The 24,563-nt window shown below is 36.8% G+C and overlaps 1 protein-coding gene across 4 annotated transcripts in view; it reads right to left on the bottom strand.

Moving 5' to 3' along the window:
* Positions 1-24,563, bottom strand: part of GRAMD1C (GRAM domain containing 1C) — an 84,105-nt gene that overhangs the window by 7,833 nt on the left and 51,709 nt on the right. For all 4 annotated transcript variants that reach the window (XR_013445277.1, XM_036107141.2, XM_036107140.2 and 1 more), the window contains 7 exons: positions 23,391-23,523; positions 20,082-20,244; positions 12,799-12,936; positions 5,990-6,108; positions 3,865-4,007; positions 2,982-3,085; positions 1,295-1,471 (listed from right to left, as the gene is read on the bottom strand). Coding sequence is in view for 3 of the 4 variants with exons in the window: in XM_036107141.2 (XP_035963034.2) it covers positions 1,295-1,471; positions 2,982-3,085; positions 3,865-4,007; positions 5,990-6,108; positions 12,799-12,936; positions 20,082-20,244; positions 23,391-23,523 (977 nt within the window). In the remaining variant the exon portion in view is untranslated. The remainder of the gene's footprint in view (positions 1-1,294; positions 1,472-2,981; positions 3,086-3,864; positions 4,008-5,989; positions 6,109-12,798; positions 12,937-20,081; positions 20,245-23,390; positions 23,524-24,563) is intronic.

Here is a 24,563-nt window from a genome sequence, read left to right as displayed (position 1 = left end):
CAAATATATTAGAACAGGACTGTGATTAAAAAACACTGGTTAAAATTTAATTCCACTTGAACTGGAGAAGAAAATTTTTACATGATTTGTAAAGACAACTTGATGTAGGGTAAATTCCCTGCACCCATTTTGATTTCTAATATCTGGAGTAATTAGAAACAAATCTACAAAAAGAAAACCTGTACCAGTCCTGCAAATTCGGCCTACATTGCAATTTAATTTACTCTAAAATAAGCAATTCAATGCATCATGTATGATCTCTAGCTAAGTTCCATCTCTGCAAATAATATTTGAGCTGGGTTTATGTACAGCGATTCTCTCCTTAAAAAAATTTTTTTAGGGGCGCCTCGGTGGCTCAGTCATTAAGCATCTGCCTTCGGCTCAGGTCATGATCCCAGGGTCCTGGGATCGAGCCCCGCATCGGGCTCCCTGCTCCGCGGGAAGCCTGCTTCTCCCTCTCCCACTCCCCCTGCTTGTGTTCCCTCTCTCACTGTGTCTCTCTCTGTCAAATAAATAAAAAATCTTTAAAAAAAAAATTTTTTTAAATTATCCTCACCTGTTCTCTGCTGCCCAAACTTTTAAATTCCAAAACTAAAGCATTATTAAGCTTACATCACAGACAAATATTCACACTAAGATATAAGCCTTAGAAGAGGATTTGATAACGTAGAGGGATGAGAAGGAAGACTTTTATAGTTCTGAGAGGGAGGGAGTAACAGTAGAGGCAAGGTGTCTTCAAAATTGAGAGTGTGGATAGTAAAAGTCAAATTCTTCTTTGCAAGTTGTTGGGCTAGACCTGAGAGTACATAAGGATTAAAAGCATATAATCAGTTTAGTACTTTCAAGGGTAGAAACCAAATGTCTGTAAATGCGAGGTCAGAAATTCACGAGTGAAGCATCCAGCAGCAGGGGACAGTGGTAGGGACTGGTGACTTGGGGAGCACATGCTCTGTCTATTGGAGTAGCTACTACTAAGCTCTGACTGATTGTTGCTGTGAAGGGATTTGAGTCCAAAGCTGTCAGATTGGAGTTTTTATATAAAAATGTCCAATTTTTAAAATATTACGTGGGCCCAATAAAATACATCAACTGGCCATATGCCTGCCATTTTGTGACTGCTTCTTTACACTTATACATTAGTTATTTTTAAGGAACTCAGAGTTTGATAAACATTATCAGAAAAGGAGAGGAAAAAGGGAGACCTCCTAACTGATGTGTCCATAAACAAGACACATATTCTGCTTCATGTAAGTAAACTAAAATCTTCCATCTCTGTTTACCAGATAACAGCTACCTGAAATATCCCCTTTGGCATCTAAGCCCCCATCTCCAGAAGAACGCTGAGAGGAAAGTTTAGGAACTGTTTCTGCTGTTCGGTTGAATGTTCGCCTTCTCCTTCGCAAGCTGCTAAGTTTTCCTGGGTCCTCAATGGACTGATTTAACATAGATTCTTCCATTAACAAGTCTGATTCTAAGAAGGAAAAAAAAATCTTTAGATAGTGGAGAAACTTCAATTATAAGATATAGGGGCAGGAGGGGTTTTGTTTTTAGGTTGTTTTTGTTTTTGTTTAAGCCTTGGTAACTTTCTTTAACTATTACTTAGGTTCTTATGGCCTAGATTCAAACCTTACTCTTAATAAAAAGTTTTGGATGGCAAATGATCATATAATGAGGCTTCACTATTCTAGGAAGAATTATCTGTATTAATAAATGATGGGATCATCAGAGCAAATTCACCATGTGCTATATTAAATATTAACATAAAGATTTCAGTTATGAAAACAACAGGCTAGCCACTTATATTGATCATTAGAAAGATTTCCAAGATAGATTGTGGTAGTTGACTGTCAATATCAAAGGAAGTAGCAGCATATAATAGTTCTACTTTTCAATAAGGGTTTGCAAAAAATAAGTATTGGTAAGGAAAATCTGCAAACAACCTAAAAACCTCATTTTTGTCATTTGTTTCGACCTTTCCTTCACCAGATTTTTTATTAGAAGCTCATTATCCAGTGGCCAAACTAATTTTTGAATTTCATTTTCTTTGCTCCTGATTAGGAGTTTAATAAAGAATAGCCAAGAGAGAAGAGCAAGGAAAATAGTCAACAAATTAGATGATGAAGACTTAATTTACCCTGAGCTTTTAACCAGAATTAATTATATTCATGTATATATATATTTTTTTCTCATGTTTTATTTTAAGGAATATTCAAACAGAACAACTACATCACTTCCCCAGTCTAGTACCCACTGTCACCAAATCCATACACGTACATGATATCTACCATTGCTAAGTGGGCCTGCATAAACCCAGGGAAGCTGCATTCATAAGGATTGCAGGAGAAGGGGGGTGCACCAAAGAGCACAAGTGTGTATTTGTGATCAAGTTAAGCAGTCTCTCACTGCAGTCAGATTCCTTGGCTCCTTGAAGAGGCTGTGATGGCTCCTAACTGTGTGATTTGGACAAGTCACTTAACTTCTCTCTCTCTTTCAATATTTATTCTTTAGTAAAATGGAAAAAAAAAATAATACCTACTCCACAGGGTTGTTAGGGGCTAATATTTATAAAGCACACAGGACACATCTGGCATATAATAAACGTAAGTGTTTGTTAGACCAATGAAAATTAAGTTTTCTGGGGTGCCTGGGTGGCTCAGTTGTTAAGCGTCTGCCTTCGGCTCAGGTCATGATCCCAGGGTCCTGGGATCGAGCCCCGCATCGGGCTCCCTGCTCAGTGGGAAGCCTGCTTCTTCCTCTCCCACTCCCCCTGCTTGTGTTCCCTCTCTCGCTGTCTCTCTCTCGGTCTTTAAAAAAAAAATTAGAAGTTTTCAAATTCCCAGTGGGGTATAGTTAGAACCATTCAGTGGAGTCAATCCAATTATCATCTACTAGTTCCAGCTATGAATCCAAATGAAGAATCAATCTGTTTTGTTAATAAATACTATCTTTACAAAAATAGATAAATCAAGAAATTTACAAACCAAGCTGTTTGAAATAGTCCTCCAAGGAACTCCAGGAATTCTTTTCAATTAGAGATTTGATAATGGCCCATGGTTGTTTTCTGTATTTCAAATCTGTGGAAACTCTAATAAAATAAGGAGGAAAGAAGAATATTTATTTAAAGGAAAGAATTTAGCTCTATTAACATTGCAATTAAGTGTAAGATGATATTCAGTGGAAAGCCAAAAAGACTCAAAGTCATTAGATTATAAAAGAAAATTTGTTCACTAATGATGATTTCTTAAAAAATTGCTGTATGCTGCTAATAACTTCATGAAATTTTCCTTCTAAGTACTTGGCATTTTATTCTTTTCTTTCTCTAGCCCTGGATTTTCTTTATTTAAATAGCAATAAAGGCTCAAAATAAATTCTAAATTTTCTAAATGCCTTTTATAAAACAATCTCTAGTGGTCAAAAATTAGGTGAAAGTAACTACATTCGCCAAGACCAGGCAAAGCACGTGGTGGCCCATCACTATCTTTGATGCACCACCATTTCTTATTTCCCATTGCAGCAATGTGCTCACCATGTGCTCCTCAAGAACTCACAGCCACCTTGACATTAAATAGAGTCCTGCGACTAGTTCTGGTCACTGGACTGTGAACACAGTTCTATAACTCTCTCTTCTTCCTGTAGCAACTGAAATGACACATATTCTGGATTGGGTTGCTCCAGGATGTCAAAGCACCCATCAGCAATGGGCCTTGACTGAGGAACCCCATCCCTCTGCTGATCATTGGTGGATGTGTAAATTGAGCAAGGAATAAGGCTTGGTTGTGTAAGGCTACTAAGATTTTAGGATTGCTGTGTTCCAGAATATAATCTCACCTAGGCTGACTAAAACACTCATTTACCATAGCTCACCTCAGCCGGCATTTCTGTTTTGAGGATCGGATGATATGGTATCTGTTCAGGGTATAGAAGTAATCATGGTAAGGAACATCATGTGTCAGTACTTCTGAATCTACCAAATAAAATTGTGCTTCCCGACTTTCTTTATAGAGTGTCTGCCAAAATAAGATTAAAAATTTTTTTGCAGGTACAAGTTTAATATATTAAATTCATTGCCAATTTAGAATATATATAACTAGAATTCCTTCTCAAAAATTATAAAAGACATGAGAAGCCTACATACAAACCAGAAGAGCCTCCATGTTGGCTGTGCCATCTATGAATTGAGAAGATGGGACCTACAGAAATAGTATTTGCTGCCTCTCTGTCATTTCATTGTACAATTATTTTTTTCTTTCTTTTAGGTTTGAGGAGGAGAGAGAAACCATATAGTCTCTTGTGTATGTGATTAGTTTATAAAGAATTTTAAATGTTGCTGATAGGGGAACAATTCAATATCCAATTGAAGGAAGCAGGGATCCATCCCAAAATTCTTAAAAATTTAACAATCACCCTTCACCAAAAAAGTGAAGGAAAAGGACAACCAAAGAAAACACTGCTTTCCCTAAACAGGATATGGAGTGGTTGCTGGCCAATCCTTCCTCATTTTAACCGTACCTTTTCAAAGTTATCAAAGACCCCAATATCAAAATACCAAACTTTTCTTAAATGTTTGAAAATCTTTTGAAGGGGTGCCTGGGTGGCTCAGTTGTTAAGCGTCTGCCTTTGGCTCAGGTCATGATCCCGGGGTCCTGGGATTGAGCCCCGCATCGGGCTCTCTGCTCCGCGGGAAGCCTGCTTCTCCCTCTCCCACTCCCCCTGTTTGTGTTCCCTCTCTCGCAGTGTCTCTCTATCAAATAAATAAATAAAATCTTAAAAAAAAAAAAAGAAAGAAAATCTTTTGAAAAAAATTTAAGTCCTTTTAATACTGGAAAAAAGCCACAATCACATAACTAGTTCAGACATTAAGATATTTTCTTTTTTCTTTTTTTTAAGATTTTATTTATTTATTTGAGAGAGAGCACAAGCAGGGGGAGGGGCAGAAGGAGAGGGAGAAGCAGGCTCCCGAATGAGCAGGGAGCCCAACGTGGGGCTCAATCCCAAGACCCTGAGATCATGACCTCAGCTGAAGGCAGACGCTTAACCAACTGAGCCACCAGAACAGATACACTCTACTTCAATACAATTTGGTCAAACACAAACCCCACTATAAAGACAGTGCCATGCTGGCCACTGAGTACAGCACTGACTATCTTATAATCTTTTCCCATACTGCAGCCCTCTAGTTATTTGGCCCTAACTCTTTTTTTTTTTTTTAAAGATTTTTTTTTTTATTTATTTATTCATGAGAGACAGAGAGAGGGACAGAGGCAGAGGGAGAAGCAGGCTCCCCGCGGAGCAGGGAGCCCGATGCGGGACTCGATCCCAGGACCCTGGGATCATGACCTGAGCCGAAGGCAGACGCTTAACCGACTGAGCCACCCAGGCGTCCCTGGCCCTAACTCTTGACATGATCCTGTATATCAGATTCTAGTAGTGTTCTATTTTAACCATTTATTATGAAAAAATTCAAACACACACAAGAGTAGAAATGAAGTCTAGCGAACCCTCATAAACTCATCAACTGGCTTCAACAACATTAACTCTTGCTCAGTCCTGCTTCATCTGTACCCCATCCCCACATTCCCTCCCTCCACCACCATGCTCTGCCTGGCTAGATTAACTTTAAAGGATACCCCAGACATCAGTATGATTTTATTCATAAATATGCCAGTGTATCTCTTTATAATTTCTTTATTGTATCTCTTTAAAAGATACTCTTTTCTTTAAAATATAGCTACAATACCATTATTACATGTAAAAGTTAGTAATTCCTTAAATCTCATAAATACATTTTTAGTTGGTTTGTTTGAATTAGGATTGTGTTGATTTGGTTGATATGCCTCTTAAATCTCTTTTTAATCTGACAGTTTCTCCTCCCTTTTTTTTTTCTTGCCGCTTGTTTCTTAAAATTGTCTTGTAAACTGGTGACTATGACAAGCATCCTCTCTTTTCCCACACATATGATTATTTTGGAATACTGGCAGGGTAGACATACCTGCTTTTCTGTGGCAGCAGTGCACTTTCCAGTAAGTGGATTATTAAGGACTATAGTGTAGGTCATGGTTCTCAGTTGATCACCTCCAGGTTCTACTTTCCAAGGGGTGGACACTACATCTACTCACAGCAAACATAAAAAGAGAGTTGGTTCTAAAAATCTGAAGAGTACAACTTAAAATGGAACCAGAGGTATTTTTTTTTAAGTATAATTAACATACAGTGTTATATTAGTTTCAGGTGTACAATATAATGATTCAACAATTCTATACTTTACCTATGATAAATGTACTCTTTATACCCTTCACATATTTTGCCCATCCCCCCACCCACCTTCCCTCTGGCAACCACCAGCTTGTTCTCTGTATTTAGGTCTGGTTTTTGTCTCTTTTGTTCTTTGTTTTTTCTTTTGTTTTCTTAAATTCCGCATATGAGTGAAATCATATGGTATTTGTTTTTCTCTGCCTTATTTTAATTTGCATTATACCCCTCCTTGTCCACCCATGTTGTTGGAAATGGCAAAATCTCATTCCTTTTTTATGGCTGGGTAATATTCCATTATATATATCTATACACACACACACATACCATTCTTTATCCATTCATCAATTGATGGACACCTGGGTTGCTTCCATATCTTTGCTATTGTAAATGATGCTGCAACATGGGGGTGCATATACCTTTTTGAATTAGTGTTTTCATTTTCTTTGGGTAAATATCCAGTAATGGAAATACTGGATCATATGGTAATTCTATTTTTAATTTTTTTCGGGAAACTCCATACTGTTATCCACAGTGACTGCACTAATGTGCATTCCCACCGACAGTGTACAAAGGTTCCTTTTTCTCCACATCCTTGCCAACACTTGTTATTTCCTGTGTTTCTGATTCTAGCCATTCTGACAGGTGTGGGGTGATACCTCATTGTGGTTTTGATTTGCATTTTCCTGATGATTAATGGAATGAAGTAGTTTTTAATTATTTAAATTTTCTTTTTGGCCAGTCCTAACTTCATTTTGACTGTGTTAACACTAAAGGAAAATAAAATTAAACGTAAGGCACTATTCTTGTATGTGACATATTCCCCATCTTTGATCCATTTACTTCTAATTGTGGTCTAGAAATACACTTTTTCTCTTTAGAAAAGAAAATTAAAAGTTGTTTCATCTCTAGTCTTCATTTTGAAGTTCCCAATACCTGGGAAGAGAAGTAATGGCACCTGCCTTATCAAACACAAACAAAACAACACTTTAACATTCCCATTATTGAGGACAAAACCTTGAAAGACATTTGCCATTATGCAAAAATAAGCCCTTGATCCTAACTTGTGGAAAAATCACATTAATAAGAAATCATGTAATGAGAAATCATGTGTTAATGGCTTATCTGAAAAAATCTTTAATCAAGGAGGGGGCTATGGAATATAAATAACTATATAACATTTCTATAATTAAGAAAGCTATAAGAAAATCTGTTTGTATTTATGGCAAGACCTTGGTTAAAATCCTGTTATTTGCTTAATAATAACACAGTGAGGGGTGCCTGAGTGGCTCAGTTGGTTAAGCATTTGCCTTTGGCTCAGGTCATGATCTCAGGGGCCTGGGATCGCTCATGCTCAGCAGGGAGTCTGCTTCTTCTCCCTCTCCCTCTGCCCCCCCCACTTGTGCGCTCTCTCTCTCTCTCTCTCTCTCTAATAAATAAAATCTTTATTTAAAAAAACAATAATAACACAGTGAGTAAAAACATACTTTGAACATATATATATTTTTAGACCACAGCACCATACAGCGAAGATCATTTAGCAAGCCAAAGACTAGGAATATATAGGTAACAGCATCATGAACTCTTTTCAAAGATCTGACTAAATCACCTAATGCTGTTAGCACTCATGGATTTAGACAATTAGTATGTTTGACTGCTATTTGTCAGCATCCTAAAATATAGAAGTCTTTATCTAACCCATTACCCATCATCAAAAAAAATGAAGCAAGCTTTATGATATAGCCAATTTTACTCAACTTCTTTCATACAGCTAGGTCTCCAGATTTTTTGAGGGACCCCAAAGCTGCCTTTTGAATATCTGGAAAAATCTTTAAACTAAAAAGGCAGCATCACAAACTATAGAATCTACCATGCAAAATTTTGTAATATATATATTATTTTATTTATTTATTTATTTATTTATGACCTCTACACCCAACATGGGGCTTGAACTCATGACCCCAAGATCAAGAGTTGCATGCTCTTCTGACTGAGCAGCCAGGCACCCCTACCATACAGAATTTGCTGTAAAAAATAATTTTTTTAGTTGTATATGAAAGAAGATACAAAACTTACTTTAAAATAATTTTCAGGGGCGCCTGGGTGGCTCAGATGGTTAAGCGTCTGCCTTCAGCTCAGGTCATGATCCCAGGGTCCTGGGATCGAGCCCCACATTGGGCTCCTGGCTCAGCGAGGAGCCTGCTTCTCCCTCTGCCTCTGCCTCTCTCCCTGCTCATGCTTTCTCTCTCTCTCTCTGTATCTCTGTGTCTCAAATGAATAAATAAAATCTTTAAAAATAAATAAATAAATAAATAAATAAAAATTTTTCAAAAAATTGATCATATGTCAGTCTGTTTCAAAAAAATTATAAATTATACAAATAATCCATTATTAATTAGCAACAGAATTTTAAGATATCATTGAATTCTATTGTTAAAACTGCATACTATTTAACAAAGCAACTATTAACAAGGTTAAAAGTATGTCTTCCACTTGTATTGTCACCAATGTTGCCAACAATCCTACTGAATACCGTAACATCATATAATTAACAATATTTTAGAATAATCAAGCCCCCTAATACCTAAGTAAAGCTCATCATGATAGAAAAAATTGGGGATGAAAATATAAGAAAAAATGGCAACAATATACAAAGGACACATGTGCCATTTTGATACACTGAGTTAAGGTAATAAAAAGGATATAATAAAGTTTTTAAATTAGTGAGTCTTCACACCCATTAGGATGGCTGTTATTACAAAGACTGAAAATCACAAGTGCTGGCAAGGATGTGGAGTAATTATACATTGCTGGGCAGAATGTAAAATGATGCAGCCACTATGGGAAACAGTATGGCCGTTCCTCAAAAAGCTAACATAGAATTACCTATGATCCAGTAATTCCACTTCTAGGTATATACCCAAAGGAATTGAAAGCAGGGACACAAACAGAGATTTGTATATCAGTGTTCACAGCAGCATTATTCACAATAACTAAAAAGTAGAAACAACTGAAAACTCCATCAATGTATGAATGGATAAGCAAAATGTGCAATATACATGCAATTGAATAGTATTCAGCCTTAAAAAGGAATGAAATTCTGATACATGCTACAACATAGATAAACCTTAAAGACATGCTAAGTGAAATAAGCCAGACATGGACACCTGGGTTGCCCAGTTGGTTAAGCGGCTGCCTTTGGCTCAGGTCATGATCCCAGAATTCTGGGATCAAGCCCCGCTTTGGGCTCCCTGCTCAGTGGGGAGTCTGCTTCTCCCTCCCCCTCTGCCCCTGTTTGTGCTCTCTCTCTCACTCTCTCTCAAATAAATAAATAAAATCTTAAAAAAAAAAAAAAAAAGAAAGAAAGAAGCCAGACACAAAGGGACAAATATTGTGTGGTTCCACTTATATGAGGTATCTAAAGCAGTCAAATTCATAAAGACACAAAGTAGAATGGTGATCATCAGCAGTTGGGAGTAGGGGGAATGGAGAATTATGATTTAATAGGCAGAGCTGCAGTTTGGGAAGATGAAACAGTTCTGGAGATGGATGGTGGTGATGGTTGCACAACAGGAATGTTCTTAATGCCACTGAATTGAACACTTAAAAATGGTTCAAATGGTATATTTTATGTTATGTACATTTTGCCACAAAAAATATTGGTGAATCTTGGGAATGTCATATGGGTTTTATTATACTACTCATGCAACTTTTCTGAAGGTTTACAATTTTCAAAATTAAAAAGTTGAACAGGAAGACTTAACACTTAGTTTTGAATTATAAAAGTAGACTCACACATCTGGAAACAAAAATTTAAATGAATACCTATTTAAAAGCTCTGTAATTAAAAAAAAAATCCAATAGTACCATCTTCGTGCTGAAATTAGATTAAATCCACAAACAATTGACTATACACAAATCTTTCTGTTAAAAAGAAATATTTCTTAATATTATTAAAAAGAAGGCTTTGTGGGGTACCTATGTGGCTCATTTGGTTAAGTGTCTGCCTTTGGCTCAGGTCAATCCCAGGGTCCTAGGATTGAGCCCCATATTGGACTCCCTGTTCACCAGGGAGCCTGCTTCTCCCTCTCCCTCTGCTGCTGCCCCTGCTTGTGCTCTCTCTCTCCCTTGCTCAAATAAATAAATAATCTTTTAAAAAAATAAAAATAATAAAAAGAAGCCTTGGAAACCCATTCTCAAGAAACTGAACTTTGATTACCAGGTAGCAAGTTCAGAAGATAGCAGAATGGTGTGTAATCATAAACAGATTATCTCTTTGGGAGCAAACCTTCTGGCTAATTCTAGGTCTAGATAGCAACATTCCTATTACTGCTTATACCTGTAATTAGCCAGAAGCCTTTGCTTCCAAAAGCCACTTATAACATCAGATAGCAAATATAGTCACCCATATTGAAGCTAGATATGATATCAGACACCTAATACAGTTGTGAGTCAAAGAATAAACTTCAGGGGCGCCTGGGTGGCTCCTACTCTTAATTTCAGCTCAGGTCATGATCTCAGGGTCCTGGGATCAAGCACCAAGTTGGGCTCTGTGCTCAGTGTGGAGTCTGCTTAAGATTCTCTCTCTCCCCTCCCCTTTGCCCCTCCCCTTGCTCTCCCTCTCTCTCAAATAAATAAGTAAAATCTATTTAAAAAAAAAAAACTTAATTTCGTACCAGCATGGAATACCATGCTAGTCCCTCATGGGCCTTTTCAGCCATAACAATGGCAGTGTAATATCAACAGGCATCATCTTAGAAAATTAAGAAAAATAACATATTCAACTCTTCTGAAATATCAAGTTCTCCAGATAGACACGAATAGCAAGAAAATACAAAATAGATTCAGAAGAGATATAGTTAAACATAAGCTACTGAGGGAAGAGAAAAATTTATATCCCTCAGATATTCCACATTCTTAAAACTAGAAGAACAGAAAAACTGATTTTTTTAAACATAAAGTTCTTAACATAATCACAGGACTCAATAGCTATCAATGAGAAATCACTTTGCTATACTCTCTGAATACTAAGAAAAAAGTATTTTTTGTACCTAGAATCTGTATCAATGATATATTCTATGAATATGTAGTTATGTTTACATAGAAGTTTCACATAAAGCAATAATATTTAATGGTTAATAAAGTGGCTCAATTATGAACTATTTAAATTGACTGTAGATGGCGCCTCAGTCGATACGTGTCTGCCTTCGGCTCGGGTCATGATCCCTCGAGTCCCACATCAGGCACCCGGCTCGGCAGGAAGCCTGCTTCTCCCACTCCCCCTGCTTGCATTCCCTCTCTCACTGTCTCTCTGTCTCTGTCGAAAAATAAAAATAAAATCTTAAAAAAAAATAAAAAATAAAAATAATAAATTGACTGTAGAATAACTTTCTCTTTGACTATATCAAATGACTCAACTTATATGAATCTCTGCTGCTACTGTTTGCTATATAAAATTATAGCAAGCTAAACCATGTGCTCCCAAAGTTTATAAAATATATTGGAATATTTAGGATAAATTCAGTTTCAAACGAACTATAAGCTTATTTGAGATGTTTACCAAAATAGAACTTTCAGCACAGAATCAATGAAATCCTTTTTATGAGTATAACTAATTTCCTAACTGGAATCTTTTTTTTTTTTTTTTGTATTTTCATTGAGATATACCATAGATACTGCAATCTGAAGTGTATAGCTCCATGAATTTACACAAAGAAAACACACGTGTACCACTACCCAGATCAAGATAGACTTTACCAACATCCCAGAAGTTCCCTCCCACTCTTTACCCACCCAACTCTCCACACAGTAAATACTATGCTGATTCTGTGTCCATAAATTAGTTTTGCCTGTTTTGAACTTTATATCAAGAAATCATAGTATGTACTCTTTTGTGTCTGCCTTCTTTTGCTTAACATTAAATCTGTGAGATTTACTGATATTGTTATAAGTAACAGCAATTTGCTTTTTTTCATTGCTATACAGTAGTCTTTTGTGTGAACATACACAATTTGTTTATCCATTCTAGTAACTGGTGGATATTTGGGCTGTTTTGCTTTGGGACCATTATAAATATGCTGCCATGAACACTACAGTACATGTCATTCAGAGTACACATGTATCCATTTCTGAAGGATACATACCTACTAGTGGAACTGCTGAATCAGAGAGAATTTTTACGTTCAGCTTACTGCCAAACCATTTTGCAAAGTGACCGTATCAATGTATACCCTCCTAGAACCCAACTGGTCCACAACGGAATCCTTTTAAATAAGGTTCAACCCAACTGAACTGCTACGTTAATAAATAAACGGAGTTTTAGTTTCAAAGAGTTTGAACTTAATTGTAGGTAGGATCTGACTAACTGAACAATTAGTCAATGTTTACATGTAAATTTAACCAAAATGCTTAAATACCAGTTTACATATCACCAAAATAAAATCAAAGATTAATTTTCCGCCTGACAACATAAATCAATTTATACAGGCTCAACTCTTAAAGGATAATAAAATTCTCCCATATTTATCATTAGATAAACACAAGACCAACCGATTATATTTCTAGAATTGGCAAATCTCTGCATAAAGCGTGAACTGGTGAAGAGCAATTCAAACATTCTCTCAGCACTGATATGAAAAACACGGTTGATATAAAGTCTTCCATGAAGATCTTTCTCAGGAATATTTTCTGGGGAAACAAACAAACAAACCACAGGACTGAAAGGGAAGAAACCAAGGAATGGTAATTTCAAGATTTTGTTTTGTTTGTTTTGGCACAAAATGGTTTTTAAATGTGATTACAATTATCAGCACATTCCAAAACACTATTAAAACTCTAAATTGGCATTATATACATAGGTACTGTATGTAAGTATACATAATATATATCTAATTAAACTACACATGATCAATATTTCAGTCATCAAAACCCAAAAGATACAAAAATATCTAACTTGAATGATATTAAACTTCCACAATATATCTCTCAAGAGTATTTCATAAGTGACACGGTTAATACTCGTACACATAGGAGTGTATCTACCACAGCAATTAGCAGGTCCTATTTCTGAATGCTCATACATTCAGTAAATATTAAATAATGAACGGCTCTAACATCTGCTGCACTAACTCAGTCGGCTGAATAATGCTTCCAGCCTGATTTAAAGCTGACTGCCCCAAGGTAAGTATCATCGTATTCACAACCTATTCTCAATACCACACGAAAGAACTAAGAAATCCTTCTGAAAAGTATTCTTCAAAGCTAAATAATGGAATATCACATTTTTCTGGGAACCTGATAATGATAATGATGTTGAAAACTACTGGTAGCAAATAAAGAAACAATATCTGCTCACCTCTCCCCATGTTCCCTGGAAACATTATATAAAATAGCCCATGCTTATAGGGTACTTACTGTAAGTCAGGCATTATACTAAGCATCTTACAAGTATCCATTCATCTTATCCTCACAGCAATCCGGGGAGATGGGTGGTATCATCATCATCTCATCATATAGATGAGGAAAACTGAGGAACAGAATTGCCAAAGCTCCGTAACTAGTGAGTGACTGAAATGGAACTTGAATTCACTGCAGCTCTAGGGCACACAAACTTAACCTCTATTTTATACTGCCAGGAGTTTAATTTAGAAGAATGGAATGGAATGGGAATGGAAGGGAAAGGGAAAGAGAAAGGGAAAGGGAAAGGGAAGGAAACGAAACGAAAGGAAAAGGTTAAAAAAGAGAAGAGAAGGAAAAAGACAGCCAGGAATAAGAGCCTGGTAAAGGAAATAGAGTAAAGCAACCAATATGAAATTTTAATGATTTCAGGACTGGGATTATTTATTATCTCCAAGATTATGCTCCATCAATACAGAATAAAAACTGTGACAAAAGCTCCCCATATTACAGATATTATGCTCTAAGAATTATCTGTGTAGAGCATCTGTCAATATTAAGCCATTGGGAAGCAGTCTGGTCAGGTAAAGGCAGTAGTCTAAGAATCAGAAAAATTCTTCTAGCTCTGCCTTCATCCCAACTATTGATTTTTCTCCCTCATTAAATGATTTGTGTCTATTTTGCTACAGGTGCAAAAAACTTAGGGCTATCAGGCAGATATTGATTTACCTTTTCCCTGCAACAATACTATATGTAGGCAAAAGCTAGGCATGGCAATTTCAAATAATGGCTCCTTTGGTATAGAAATAAATCACTGAAACTAGGTAATGTGCTAAGGTTTTGTGAGATAACTTCCCAATTAGGCTTGAGAAATAGCTTTTTCTGAAATAGAATATATGTTCATTGTAAAAATAATTCATATATTCACAAAGAAAGCAGACAAGTATAGGTGATTCTATTGATCCTGCTCATTTCCCTCACAGATCTTATCTCTATTTGTAATTATATCTTTATTGGCTTATTGACTTGTTTATTGCCTCTCTCCTGCATAAGAGTCTAAGTTCCATGTGAGTAGAAACCATGTCAATTTTAAACACCTGTATACATTATGTACTTGGCATGTAAGTGTTAAATAACTATTTTTGAATAACTACTGAAGATGCTATATTAGGATCAATTTTTATTTATAGGACTTTCATTGTACAACCATATTTTTTAGCTTTTTATTTTGGAATAATTTTTAATTTATAATTAATGAAGCTGGGTGTTATTCCCACTCTTTCCCAGTAATGTCCTTTTTCTGTACAAGGATCCAATCCAAAATGCCACATTGCATTTAGTTGTTTATCTCCCTCGTCTCCTCCAATTATATTATAACAGTCCCTCATTCTTTCCTTGTTTTTTAATGGCCTTATACACTTGAAGAACACTGGTCAGGTATTTTTGTAAAATGTCCCTCAATTTGGGTTTGTCTGTTTTTTTCACCATTAGACTGGGGTTGTGGATTTGGGGAAGAATGCCTGCAAAGGTGAAGTGCCCTTCTCATCAGACTCAGGGGATCTGGGCTATCAACGTGATTTATGATAATGGTAACCATGATCACTTGGTTAAGGTGGCGTCTGGCAGGTTCTTCCACTGTAAACATCACCATGTTCATCTTTCCATGTTCTGTTTGTTAGAAATGAGTCACTAAGTTCAGCCCACACTCAAGGGAAGGAGAATTAAGCTCCACCTCCTGGAAGGGGGAGTATCTATGTATATTATTTGAAACTTGTGCTTTCTCCCCCATTTACGTATTTATTTGATCATTTATATCAGTATGGACTCATGAATAGTTATTTTATACTTTAGGTTATAATCCAGTGCTATCATTATTTATTTTGTTGATCAAATTTTTTTACTTTGGCCATTAGGAGCTCTTTCAGGTTGACTCCTATGCCCTTTTGATATTCCTTTTTTTTTTTTTTAAGCATTTCTTTATTTCTGGCCCTACAAAATACTCCAGCTTCATTTTGTGTATTCCCCACCTCAGCCCTAGAAGCAGTCATTTCTCTAAGGAGTTCTCGAACTGTAATTCTTCAAAAGTAAGTTTCTTGTTCACATTTATGAAGGAAAGAAAATTACACTCAGGGGCGCCTGGGTGGCTCAGATGGTTAAGCGTCTGCCTTCGGCTCAGGTCATGATTCCAGGGTCCTGGGATCGAGCCCCACATCAGGCTCCTGGCTCAACGGGGAGCCTGCTTCTCCTTCTCCCTCTGCCTCTCTCCCTGCTCATGCTCTCTCTCTATATATCTCTGTGTCTCAAATGAATAAATAAAATCTTTAAAAAAAAAAAAAAAAAAAAAAGAAAATTACACTCATATAAACATTTTAATATATTTTCACATTTCACTTAAACTCCATTATTAAATTGTTCTGTATTATGACTGATAGAATAGAATTCATGGTACTACCATTGGAAATTATTAGTGCCTTTTGTATGTAAATTAATTCAAAGAAGTAAGGACATGAAATAAACTATTTCCACCTGGGATTATTATTTATGACATTCACAGTACTTTAAAGCCTCCTGTACAGGTAACATCACCAATAATACTGCTGTAACATATGAAGCTAGCAAGTGGTATTTCAAGTGGGGAAAGGGACACCACTCAACCTGGTAGCAGGTACTATTTCCAATAAAGAAGAAATATTTCTTGAATTGAAAATATTCAAATCTATCAGTTTTTGGCCAGTGGAAATGATGGGAAAAGTGAGACAGATAAATAAATATGAGAAGGACATGGGCATGAAGGAATAAAACATATGCTGACAGTGTTTTGAGGGTTCATGAAAAATGTACTAGGTAGGTATGCAAGAACAGTAGATGATTGGAGTTTGACTAACTAAGGACACACAATTTGTTATATCTTCTATCTTCCAAAAACTGGTGACCTGCTGTCTTCTTGACTCAAGATTTGAATATTTTCAATTGAACAATTTCAATTGAACAATTTCAATTCAATTCAATCAAAATCAAGTTCAATTGAGAGTGTTGTTCAAAAACCTGACTCAGGTAACTATGTCAGGGTTACCTGGTTTAGTCTCACGGCTGCTTCCCTGATGTGCTAGACATGGCTTTTGCTAAGCTTTCTCAAGAGGTCTACTTGTCCTCACCTTTAGTAATTAATAAGCATCACCTGATATTTGATTCCTGTTTTTCTTTGCTTGGCTTTCCCATTCATCTTGTTCTGTCAGCTATAGGTCATGGATTTCAATTTTGCTATTCTTTTTTTTTTTTTTTTTTAAGATTTTATTTATTTATTTGACAGAGACACAGCGAGAGAGGGAACACAAGCAGGGGGAGTGGGAGAGGGAGAAGCAGGCTTCCCGTGGAGCAGGGAGCTCTATGTGAGGCTCGATCCCAGGACCCTGGGATCATGACCTGAGCTGAAGGCAGACGCTTAACGACTGAGCCACCCAGGCGCCCCTCAATTTTGCTATTCTTATGTGCCCCTCCCCCAGCCTAATCTTTGCCTGACTTAGCTTCCATTCTCAACATAAGTGACTTTGGTTAGGGAATCCTGTCACACATTCTAATCCCAGCTATATAAAATTAAATTTAACTCTGTCATGACACAGCCCAGGTGTCTCATGCCATCAGACAGTTTGTCAGTTTCCACTCAAGGCTCTACCTCCTGGGGCAGAGGTTTCACAGACTATCCATGACATGATAGAGCAGGGCAGGTGAAAGAAGTAAATCCTAACAGCAAGAGAAATATTATTGTGGCCGAAAACATGGCCATAATTTCCCTATACTTGTAGATGTGAATACACTGTGTCAACTCATCTTCATCTGCCAGGAAACACCTAGCACCTTCTCATATGCTCTGAACTCCTCCCCAAAACTGGGCATGTAGTTAATAAGCTGAAGAAAGCTTGTCAGCAACAACACTCTAGATAAACAAGGTTCTACAGCTTATTCTGTGAAGTATTACATATCAAATTTTTAAGTTCGTACATGGTTTAACAGATTAAAACACAATGCTCAGCATTTTGTTCAGGAGCTGGCGGCCCGGAACCCATTTCTGGAAGTACAGAAATATCCCCAAAGAGGCACCCTTCAATCTTGATGGGTTCTAAACTGCCTACCAAAGAATAAGAACATTAAAAAAAGAAGCCAGTCAAAGCAGATTCTAGGCTAACTTTCCCTACACAGGCTTCAGTTAAACTCTGCATCAAAGGGACTGAACTAGCTGCTTCCGGTCCCTCTGTGAGATACTTCATGATACGCTGCTTTGCTGATTCCTCTCAGGGATACACGAGTCTAGAGGGAGTCTCTACTTCAAAATGGTCCAGTGCCCCCCTCCCAAAGATTACAATCTATAGGTGGCAGAAAAGAGGAAAAAAGAAAATCCTCTCATTTTCTCACTGAGTGCTCATAATGGTAGATCAAAATACTATCATTTTAAATAAAATCATGTTGGGTTTAAAATAATCTGCCACCTACCTAACACCCTCTAAATCCACACACAAATTTCCTGGGACGGTTTGCTTCTTTTGACCTTTCTTATTTTCCCCAGTTCACTGACTTCAAGTGTCTTCACAACCCCACAACTTCCAAAAACTAAAAAATAGATTCATTAATTCAATGCACATAATAGGTCTGATAAGCCTGAGATTTTGAAATCTGCTTAGCGAAAGCAATGGAAGTACTTGATTCGTTATGTAATGATAATCTAATAAGAGAAAAGTCATCCCGTGCACCTTAAAGAAAACCTCCACAAAAGAAGGCTGGATACTGTATGTAAGGTCTTAATGCTGTAAAGCCAGTCTTTAAGGGACACCAGCAAGGGAGGAAATGGGATCAGGGCTCCCATGCAATATAGCAACTACACTACTGCTATTCTTTATTTCTAGATATGAATGCAGCTCACATGAGATTTAATATTACCCTTTATGAAGCTTATCATTAATGTTAATTTGATAGGATCAATAAGGAAACTTCTTCTTAAGAACCATTCTTATAAAAAAGCAGGTAAGAAAGAGGAGGAAAAGAAATCCCTGTTTTGGCGTCACTTACCTGCGTGGCCACTGGGTGCCAGAGCAGACCTTCCTAAAGTCAGAGGTTCAGCCAGGCAAGACTACTAATTCATACTGCTGCATACCAAAGCATGAATGGTAAGGACACTAAGAGAGTCTAGTCATTCATGGAGCTCAATCCTTTTAAAAGAACTTACTCTCAACTATCTTTTCAAAAGAATTCAACAACTGTCTTCTTAGTGCATTCTGTGATTTTTAGGAACTACTGAATTTTTATTTATGTATTCAAGAGCAATGGATTTAGTTTTCATTAAAGATACCTGCTACAGTGTTCCCAAACCAAAGTTGATTTAGATTTGGTTTTCATAGATTTGGTCTTGGTTTGCTTTTAGATTTGTATTTGATTTTAGATTTGACTTGGATTTAGTTTTGGCTTTCATGGATTTGGTTTTCACTATAATAAAAGGCTTCAGGGGCGCCTGGGTGGCTCAGTTGGTTAAGCAACTGCCTTAGGCTCAGGTCATGATCCCGGAGTCCTGGGATCGAGTCCCGCATCGGGCTCCCAGCTCAGCAGGGAGTCTGCTTCTCCCTCTGACCCTCTCCCCTCTCATGCTGTTTCTCTCTCTCTCTCGCTCTCTAATAAATAAATAAATAAAATCTTTAAAAAAAAAAAAAAAGGCTTCAGGGGCTCACACACCAGGTCTAATCTGAACAGTAACTGGACTAGCGAATACAATCATATCCCACAGATCCAAATCACTATAATGTCCCCATTGCTAATATCATGAGCATTGCTGGACAGAAAGCACAAAGAGCAAAATCCACTGGCATTGCTCCCTTTCCTGAAATTGGAAAGTAGTCACTCTTCGGTATCTTTCCCCATGTCTCCCCACTTCACTGTTTCAGATGTCAACAATCTTACAGTTAAAAAAAAAAAAAGATTCCTTAAAATGCCCACTTAATAAGTATGACAAGCCCCAGGTATTAACTTAGAGAAGGTAGAGAGAACATGATTTCTTATAAAGTTTCCTTTAAGCAATTTTCTACTTTCGTATCTCTCTCTCTCTCTTTTTTCCTTCCTTTTTTCTTTTTTTTCTTTCTTTCTTTCTTTCTTTTTTTTTTTGGTAGTTAAAAGAAAGTAAATTATGGTGTCTATAACACTATTAAGATTTTTATTCAGATTTGCCTTTCCATTCATGGAGATCTTCAAATTCCAAGCTTCTGAAAAGTGGAGATGGGTTAGACCTAGCAGCTTCTTTCCGCTATTTTTTATTAACTTCCACCTTTCTTTTGGTTCTTTATAGAGTGAGAATGTGTCTAATGCAACTAAATTCTCAATCTGCATTCACCCAATACAAAGATAAACATTAAAAGACACAACTGAAATCTTATTAAAATTTATAAGAAATTCTTTACCTTCATCAACAGAATCTGAGGTGCTGCTTTTGTCCAGAGAAAGATACTCATTTTTATTCAAGTCCAGTGATTTTGATGGCATTCTACTTAACCTCTTTTCTGAAGTTAGTAAAGGACTCTTTTTCATCTGTTTTTCACTTTGGGGTTCCTCTTTCCCTGACCCCTAAAAGGCAAACAATCCAGTTAAAAAAACATATTATTGGCTTAGCTTTTAAGGAGGGATCTTTAATAATAAAGATGGTTTGAAATACAGCTCTTTGAAAAATATGTTTGTTATGTTTACATCACATTTCTAATACAGTCCATAAAATATTGATAAATAATAATATATTATCTTACAATAAATCCTAAAGTCATCTTCTTACACAGTAATGAACAATAAATTTATGAAGAACATCATATAAAAAGAACTCACAGTTAGCATCATGTGAATCGCTTAAGCAGAAGGGAAAGGGGAGCAGAGGACAAAAATAATGGAACAGCAGGTTCTTTGGGATGGGAAAGGGAGAGGAATCAAACCCGATTAGTGTCCCCAGACAATACCTGCCCCATCATCTCCAGGAAGAGAACTCCCCCATTCTCAAGACCAGTAACTACAGGGGAAAGGGAAAGAAAATAGGTAAGAGTCACGTAAGAGTACAGTAGAGGAGACTGGATTAACAGGAAACATTAATTTCATAGCAAACTTGTAAGAACACAGTTGGCTTTGCTGTTAAGGGACTAAGAAATTGGGCATTAAAAGATATTCAATATATCATTCTATCCATACTTTCTGGGGATGATTTAATCAAGATACGTCATTTCTATAATAAATTTAATGTTAGGCATTAAAGTATGAATGCTATTGCTATGTTAGTATTCAAGTAGAACTGTATTATAATTAGGTTTAATAGAACAGTGTAAAAATATAAACAATACAGCAAAGTACCTTCTTGCATTATCTGTCTGTAAGCAGATGAAAGAGCATATTTCTAATTCTTACATTTCCTGCCCCGTGAGATCTTTGAGCAGCACTGAAAGGCAGAAGCTCCAAGGAGGAGACAAGTTTCTATTGGCCACTCAGAAAGCAGAATAACAACTGGGACCCAAGACACAATTTATGAAAGGATTATACTCCCTAGTCAGAGGACTGATTCTTCAAGCAGAGATTACTGCTAAAATTGAGATTTGATTTATTTTGGAGTTTCACACTACAAAGCAACATGCTTACTTAGCTGACTCAGAACCTCTTTAGCAAATGCTAAGTAGAGTAAGTTTCCACACATATTTCTCCTGTTGTTTATAATTAAGATATGGTTCCTATTATAAAGAATAGGGACAGATACTTTTAGGAAAAGTAACAGTCACTATCTTTGAGTGGTTGGCATCTGGACAACTTTTATTTCTTTGCATTCTTTTCTGTATTTCCTGAATTTTTCCAAAGAATATTAATTTTTTAACTAAGAAAGTTATAATTCCATTTAAAAATGTTTAAAAAAATGTTATTTTTCACTTTTTGTTATTTCCAACTTTCTTGGAAGTAAAAATGAAACAAAGTAAGTGACATATGATATTTGTTGACATCTGAGAACCTCACTATACTGTTCTTGAATGCAAAAAAAAAGGAGTGAACTTCTATATTACTTGTATTCCATAACCTGAAAATCTCTATACTAAACATCAATGAACATATGATCACTCTTAAAACATTAAAGTCTTCCTCTATATTCCATTTCCTTTCCCTAAAGGAAATATGATATCCTTTAGGGATAAAACTAGAAGCAAGAACCAATGGATTAACTATTATAAGAGCAGGTACAGAAGATGATGTCACAGGGCAGTAGTAAGAAAGACTCAAGATTAGTAGTTTTGAGAATCCAGTCCTCAAAGTCAGGCTTTTGTAAAAGGATGAGGAAATTGCAAGAGATCTCCTGTCCTGGTACCTCCCTAAAATTGAGTGGTTTGGTTTTCTCCATGAGAACATATACAGAGATTGGCATCCAGAATCACCTCCCTTGTACCAATAGTAAGTTCCTAAGGGTCTCTAGATGGATAGTTTTGTAAGAAATCCACAATACAAAATCAGACTGGGATAGATGTATGACAGTTGCCTGAAACAAGTTGATAACTTGGTGGCCTTTACATATTCTATTTCAGTGTTTTCCCAACACTTATTCACAGATGCTGGGAGCTCCATGGGAGAAGGTAGAAAAGGTCCCTTGCTAGCTACATGCAGATTCACCTTCAATTATAATAGCTTATGGTTATTGAATACTTAATGTGTGTTAGGGATCGTTCAAAGCACTTTCACATATATTAATTCATTTAATCCTTATTTAAAACCCCTATGGGGTATTATTGTCTTCATCTTATAGCTGAGAAAACGAAAGCATAGAAATGTTAAGTAATTAGGTTAACTTCTTTAAGGGCATTCAGGCAGCAAGTGGCAGAGGTTGGATCTGAAAGCAACGCTCTGCTTTACACCAAGAAGTTCAGCTGTGGCCCAGACCTGCATCCCAGTCAGCAGAACGAAAGCTCTGCAGCAGGAGCCCTCTCCGGACTCAGAAGGTGGTCTCCAAATGCCACTCTTCACTAAGAACTATGGCCCATTAGGAAAATGGCTGATACTAAGTCTGGGACAGTAAGTGTACAAAGTGTGCCTGGGACACATAGTTGTGCTAGAAAGAAAGGAAGCCATCAAAGATTATTGATCATTTCTAAAAAACAAAGAAGCCAACCTGAAGTGGCTCCTGTTGGCAGAGGAGACAAACCGAGTATTTAAAAAAATAAATATAATGACTCAGATGATAGAAACTCATTGAAATTAAAAAAAAAAAAAGCAATGGGCTTATAATGATACTTGAAAAAATAAAGGAAGAAACTAAGTAACTATGAATTAGCCGGATGTGCCCGCTTTCATAGTCAACTTAAGAAGCACCCGTTGTTACTCAAGCATGCAGCGCAGGGTTCTCATCTCCCCATTCAAAACAGATTCTTTCTACCACACATACCACTTAATCTGAGAAAAATTCTGCTAACTATGAATTCCTCTATATTATTATATCTTTAATGACGTCCAACCCCCTTATAGACTAATGCTCAGGAAACTGTCTGGTAGTTCTGCTCCATATCCAGGTCTGAACAAAACCACATATTATTCCCATATAACCTCTGCTACTTACAGAATTAAAATCTTTCTCCTAAGGTAAAGGGGCAGCCTGACATCTTAAATTTTTAAACATTTTGTACAGTGTATTTTTATTTGATCTTGCATTATGATGAACACATAGCAGCATCAGATATATTTTAAAAGGGATACCATGCACTAACCCCTTTTGGTGGATTTCCATCAATTGACTCTGCTTCTGAAACCCGATTAACTGATTCTTGGGTAAAACTGATAGACTTGGAAAATTTTTCATCTCTCTCCCCACAGTCATCCAAGCTACTTCTTCCTGGACGTCTGTAAGAAACACATCATTATAGAAATATAATCAAGGTCAATTCCATACCAATGAGTGATTTAGTCTCCCCACTGAGGTCCTTTGCTATTATAAAGCATTTTGACAACAAACGGGTTTTTGTAATGTAACAAATAAGCCCTACTTATAACAAGGCCATCTTCTTAAATCACATGCAAGTTGACTTCATTTCAGAAAACAAAATATGCTCACATGAGATTTTATAAATTTTAGAAACCATTAAAAAATTAACCATGTACAAGTGGCTGTAACAACTAATACAATGAATATTATAGTTTGTTTAAATTTCAGTTATAGACCACCACACAGCTTTGAAAGGTGCAGGGTAGATGTTTGTTGGATGCCAGTCAACACCAGGAGGCAGTTTCAGATCTCCTTCCTTCTGATTCAGTTCCAGCTGAGGTGGTGAGTCCCTCCCAGGAGGGGGAGCTCCTGATATCTGAGCACAGACCCCATCAATCAGTCCATGCCCGCCTTTTTGCTCTTCTCCTTCCTAAGAACAAAGTTTAAGGAACAGCTTTCATATGGTCATAGGAACATGACTATAACAAATGTCCTGAGACCTACTTTTCCTCTCTCAGGGAGGAACATAAAGAAAGGAAAATCTATGAAAAATAAAAGGAGTACAACTGATCTAATGTCCAGGTCTCAAACTTACTAAGCAATTATTCCTATGTAATCTTTGCTACATAGAGACTTAAAGCTTTTTAAAAATAAAGTAGCAGGCTATCATCTTTAGCCATGTTATCCTAAGGAAGGAACACCCCTATTCTACCCCACCCAAATAATACTTAGGTCTGCCACCAAGTCACTCTTGGCCAGGCAGAATGGCAGGGCTAAGGGAACCCAACAAGAAAAATGGCCTTGAGACTAGCTCAGCAGCTGAGTGTCTGCATGTGAGGATTTTAAGGATAGGGGTGAGCTGTGGAGAAATACAGAAAGGAAAAAGGAGGAGGGAGAGAGTGATGGAGAGAATGAAAATGAAGACAAAGAAGATGGGAAGAGCTGAGGAAATAAAAGT

Source organism: Halichoerus grypus, chromosome 1 (assembly GCF_964656455.1).
Source record: "Halichoerus grypus chromosome 1, mHalGry1.hap1.1, whole genome shotgun sequence".
Classification (NCBI taxonomy): domain Eukaryota; kingdom Metazoa; phylum Chordata; class Mammalia; order Carnivora; family Phocidae; genus Halichoerus; species Halichoerus grypus.
This window is presented reverse-complemented; position numbering and strand designations above follow the sequence as displayed.